Source organism: Poecilia formosa, unplaced genomic scaffold (assembly GCF_000485575.1).
Source record: "Poecilia formosa unplaced genomic scaffold, Poecilia_formosa-5.1.2 Scaffold270, whole genome shotgun sequence".
NCBI classification, from domain to species: domain Eukaryota; kingdom Metazoa; phylum Chordata; class Actinopteri; order Cyprinodontiformes; family Poeciliidae; genus Poecilia; species Poecilia formosa.
This window is the reverse complement of record NW_006800209.1, coordinates 394,619-400,233: the sequence shown is the minus strand read 5'-3', so window position 1 is coordinate 400,233 and position 5,615 is coordinate 394,619. Positions and strand designations below refer to the sequence as shown.

Below are 5,615 nucleotides of genomic sequence, written 5' to 3'. Positions count from 1 at the left end.
TATTTGCTTCTCACCATTTTCAGCATTCATTTGGAGACGTTCTGGTGTAATTGCTCCAGTGGCCGATCCGCGGTTTGTCCTGCTTCATTGTGACGTCGTTCAACTCTCAGGCTGCCTGCCAGGATGAAAGGTTGATCCAAGTTTTGTTCAACCGGCTCCTCCTGCAGAAACCTGCATATGTGCAAACAGTTTGCAAAACACAAAAAGTGTTTCAGGAACCCGATCGGCTCCGTTCGAAGATTCTCTATCAGACTCAGGATGGGACTTTGACTGGGCCGCAGATACACCATTAGCATCACCGAAGAAACATGCTGACACATGGAAAAAATAATCTGCACCTAAATTTATCAGGAGTAATAATAATAATAATAATAATAATAATAATAATAATAATAATAATAATATGTAATTCAAAAAAATCAATCAATCAGATGTTCTGATCAGACTCAGTATGATTGATGTTTTTACAAAATGCATTTTAATCTTACTATTACTCTACTTGTTGCTTACATTTGAGTGTTTTTATTTTGAAGTAATGCTAGTATTATTTCAGTATAATCAGGTAATTATCTTTGTTTTACCCATTGAATAAATATTTTGAATTAAATGGTTTTTTGTGTGAAATTATACTGCTGAAATAATATATGTATATCTTTTTCCACGTTCTTTTCAGTGGTGTCAATAAATATAAAATCAGTATCATTTTCAAGCCTTATTCTCTTAGTTTTTTCATTTGCATCCTGCCCTCTATGAAGCTTGTTTGCAAACAGAGCTGGAGAGAGTATTGGTCGGCTGATTCAGTCACACACTTAAAGCAAAGTTTACAGAAACAATCTGCCTTTGATGGATTTAGTAATCTCAAGTACAGTTTCTCAGTATTCGGCTTCTGACAAGCGCTGACCCAACGGTGCTGAAGACAACGCCCACTGCTCTCTCTGCCTCCGAACCACACAAGGCGACTCACAGGATACGCTGCTTCGATCCTGCAGGATAATCTGACCGGGCTTAACCCCCACGACTCCACCTCAAAACAATTACACAAATACGAATTTTATTTGGGTGCATTTAAATGTGTGAGACGAGATCCCACTCGAGCTGATGCAGATTGTGCAATGTGCTGCAGGTCGTGCCGTCGTGGAGACCCCTCTGTACGGCACGCTGCAGCCACGGTGGCCGTATTTAGCAGCCACCTCACCACCTGGGATTTAAACCTCTTAGCCGTAAGAAGTTTATAAGACCTTAATGCCAGCCTCCTGCCTCATCCATGTGACGGATGCTGAAGTCAAGAGTACATCAAGCATGAAATTCAAGTTGGGATGAGAGGAGTAACACTAGTAAACTCAAGATAAAATCGAAATAGAAGATGTTTCTGAAATGCAAACAAACAATAGACGTCCTGCATCCTTTTCTCTAAAACAAGGACTAATCGTTTCTTTCCATGGCTGCGCTTCATATTTGTACAGCAATAATAGTTATAGGTGGTTCTGAACACGTGTTATATGTTCAACACCTAGTCACATCAGATCAATGAAAAACAAGCAAATATTGACATCACTGTCTTTCACTGCACCCTGACACGTCCGGGATCATATTCTCCTTCTTTTACATCAATCCCCACCGCCCTCAATAGACTAAATGGATTGAACGGCCAATCAGGAAGAGGCCCCTCCTAAGTCCAGGTTTAAGAACAGGGAATTAAGAAGTGAATCTCTACCGGTGAAAGCTGGTGACTTCATTTGAGCCTTTACAACACTGCATCTAATCAAGATACATTTCAGGAAAGCTCAGCCCCTCCTTTCCAATCTCCTTCCGCTCTAAAATCACCTTTCGGCACAATTAGTGCTGTGATTGGATTCTCTGCAGGTGCTCACATAGACCCGTCAAAATTTCCTTCCTCGAGGACCTTGAGAGTGCGGAGGAAGAAATCATGGGTGCAGGAGCAAGCGCTGAGGACAAAAAGTCCAAGGAATTGGAAAAACAGCTCCAGGAAGATGCCGATAAGGAGTCTAAAACGGTCAAACTGCTGCTGCTTGGTGAGTCGTGGTATATGAGTGGACCTTTTTAGTTGAAGTTATGCTTTTTGTCTCCAGCTGTAGGTGATGCTAAGCTCTTCAGCTGATAGGCTTTGGGTTCAGAAGACTCCGAGTACAGACGAAACTTTTAAAATCAGGGATAACTTCAGAGAAGATGCATGAAAGAAATCAGAATACTTACACTTTTAGGTTTGAGGACCAAAGTTCAAACTAACCATAGCAGGACTATTGACTAGCAAAGGTTGGAAGATGAAGGTTTCACTTTGAAACTCTGCTCGCTTGTTTCATTTTTAATGTCTTGCATTTTAGATTTCAACCATTTGATTTTGGTTTAAGCTTCTCTCCGGGTCTTTTTGCAACAACCGAGTGCACTGACTGCAGATATGAAGCTTTAACCCACTCCCATAGCTCAGGATTGCACCTCAGTTAAAGGAAATCCACAGACAGAGGAAGTGGGAATCATAAGGCTGTAGAGAATCTAATCCACAACCTCAGAGAAAGTAGTTATTAAACACATAGCAGATAAAAACTGATGGTGAAATATTTGGACAGATTTTCACACTGAAGTTCGATATTTAAGTATAACTATATAATCAATTCCTACAGTTTGACTATATTTCAAACTGTTTCCTTAGAAATTTGGTGATTTTATTGAAATAACAGCCTCTGCTCCCGGCTGACCAGCGGCTGCTGACTTTCTGGTTCTAATGAAAGGACGCAGCTTCTTAAAAGATCACTGACTTTAGTCTAAATGAATCACAGCCCTGCAGTGATACGACAATCCGATTAGCTAACAGGTTTAGAGCAGATCCACTTGCTGAGGTCTTTGTTGATTCTCAACTCGCACATGATATGTAACAAAAATGTTTTAATGGCGTTCACATCCGACTGTCATGGTTCTGATTCTAGATCTTAAACTCATCTATATTTTATCCGTATAAAATATAGATGAGTTCCCCTCTATATTTAGAGGAGATTTCTGGATATGATATAGAATTGCATGATAATAACCATCGGAAAGAAACTGTGGTTTGGTCCATTTTTAAAAGTTTTTTGGCAGTAACTTGCTGTTGTCTGTCACTGACAATGACAGCAACAACACAGGAAAATATTCAGAGCCCCCTGGTGGTAGAAGAGAAGAACTACAGATTTCAGGCCAAGACTAAACAGGTTTGCAGATGATTTAAATATTGAGAATCATCTGTACAAATGTAAACACTGATTATATTTTTAAGAAGAAATTAGGACACAATTAAAATACACGTTAAAAGTAGTTAAACCTGCTTTAAAACTAGTGAATTATAAAGAGAAAAAAAAATAGATTTCTGAGCTTAAGAGTTACATTGATTGTTAATTTGCTCAATTAATGCACATTGTTGATGAAATTGGCTAAAAAAAAAACGTTTTTTAAAAATCTATCCCTATATGACAAACATATAGAAACATAAACCTGAAATCAAAGCATCTCTAAGGAAAACAGAGACTCATAGAAGAAATGATGATGGTGCTAGCTAGCTTTTTTTTTTTTAATGACAAAATGTTTCCCACCCTCCACTTACTAATGACCACTGCAGCCAACCTGGGATCTCCTTTAAAAACGTCTGATGAACCCTTTAAAAGCTCAGCAGTAAGTCTACGGCTTAGTGCGGCAGAGCAGGCGGTCAGCCCTCACTGCTCTGTGACGCCATAAACTCCTTCAGCTCAGCGGCAGCTTTCATGGAAGTGCAGAGCCTGATCTGCTTTTCTTCAGCCAGCACATCCAATTCTGCCACCGAAATTATGTGATTAACCCACGTTAGGCTTGCATGCTCATTGTTCAGATGCAAAACGTGTGACTAAAGATTGTTCACTACGCATTGTAGTTTTGCCGACGTGCTGTGTATTGGGAAGGTGGGATTTTACCAGAGGATGCAAAATCTTCAGGAACAACGAAAGAATGCCAGAGAAATAAATAACTCTGGATTAAAATTCAACAACATGATGAAAATATTGACTTTCTTTGGTGTGATTTTGGTCTTTAGAGAGCTTTATAATCACCCAATCTTTACTTATCACTCCTAGCTAACTTAGAACTAACTCTTCAGCAACATACAGGAGCTTGTTTTTAGCTAAATAATTCATTAACATTGATGATAAAGCACTTGTTCCATTAGCAGACTATTTCACTTGCAAAATGGAAAAAAAAAATGTCTTGCTGAGAAGTGAATTGTAAGTTAGTTTTGTCTGTTATATTTGCACAGGAAACTGAACCAAAATTACTTTGTAGTATTTTGTGTTTTTGCATTGTGCATCGTTTGGATCTTAAATACTCACATTTGAATGATGACTGAGAAATGCTTTACAGAGAAGTCCACATATCTTCGCTGACACTTTCCCTCTTTTTCAGGTGCTGGTGAATCAGGAAAAAGCACCATCGTAAAACAAATGAAGTAAGTATTAAAATCCATTACTGGAAAATTTCTGTTTTTTGTTGTTGTTTTGTTTTTTTTTAATGTGGCGATGAGAGTAAAGAAAATCCACAGGGTGGCACTGTACGCATTAGATAGGCCAAATATGATCAGTAGAAGCTCTGGAGCTTGCCATTCAACCTTTGATTTTTTTTTTTAAACAACTTTTATTTACCAATGTTATTTTTATGTAGTTTCAAATAGACTTTCCTCCACCTGAGGCAGAATCAGAGATGAAAAGTTTGTTTTTCTGCTCAAACAAAGGATTCTCCACCAAGGCGGTTACACAAAAGAAGAGCAGATGGAGTTCAGGGCGATCATCTACGGCAACATCCTGCAGTCTACTCTGGCTATCATCAGAGGGATGGAGATGCTGAGCATCGATTTTGGCTCACCTTCCGCGCAGGTGTGCTGCAGACGTTTTCTGATGCTCTCTAATTCCAAAGCAGAATTAAAAAAAATAATAACTTGTTGTGCATGAAACTCGTAGGAGGATGCGCAGAAGCTGCAGAACTTGTCAGACTCCATTGAGGAAGGGACAATGCCTCCTGAGCTGTCTGATGTCATCAAGAAGCTGTGGAAAGACTCTGGAGTGCAGGCCGCGTTCGAGAGAGCCGCCGAGTACCAACTGAACGACTCTGCTGGATAGTGAGCGGCTTCCTCAGCATTATAACGACTTACAAAGGCCGATCATTTCTAGATACCAAGGGCATACATGTGAATCTTGACTGCTTTGCTGTTCGTCCTGACATCTTCAGCTACCTCAGCGAAATGGACCGAATCTCTATGCCAGACTACATGCCCACCGAGCAGGACGTGCTGCGATCTCGAGTCAAAACAACTGGTATCATTGAAGAGCAGTTCTCCTGCAAAGAGTTGCACTTCAGGTGAGTTTCAACATTTACATACTGATGGAAAACGAGTTGACTCCACGGAAACATGTTGGCCCAAAGTTAACTTCCTGACCTGGTTTGATGCGGGACAACCTCAAGTAAATAATTAAACTCTAGTTTCAGTGTGTCGCCTAATTTGAACAAGATTTCAAAATCCATGTGGTCCCGATAGCCATGTTAGCTCAGAATTTAAAAAAAATAACCTCTAAACCAGTGGTTCTTAACCTGGGTTCGATCGAACC

The 5,615-nt window shown here is 39.8% G+C and overlaps 1 protein-coding gene across 1 annotated transcript in view; it reads left to right on the top strand.

Annotated features, from left to right (window-relative positions):
- Positions 1-1,720: 1,720 nt before the first annotated feature.
- gnat2 (guanine nucleotide binding protein (G protein), alpha transducing activity polypeptide 2) overlaps positions 1,721-5,615 on the top strand; it is a 7,973-nt gene continuing 4,078 nt past the window's right edge. The window contains exons 1-5 of the mRNA XM_007570902.2: positions 1,721-2,033; positions 4,420-4,462; positions 4,745-4,886; positions 4,971-5,128; positions 5,239-5,367. Coding sequence (XP_007570964.1) covers positions 1,928-2,033; positions 4,420-4,462; positions 4,745-4,886; positions 4,971-5,128; positions 5,239-5,367 — 578 coding nt within the window. The 5' untranslated portion in view covers positions 1,721-1,927. The remainder of the gene's footprint in view (positions 2,034-4,419; positions 4,463-4,744; positions 4,887-4,970; positions 5,129-5,238; positions 5,368-5,615) is intronic.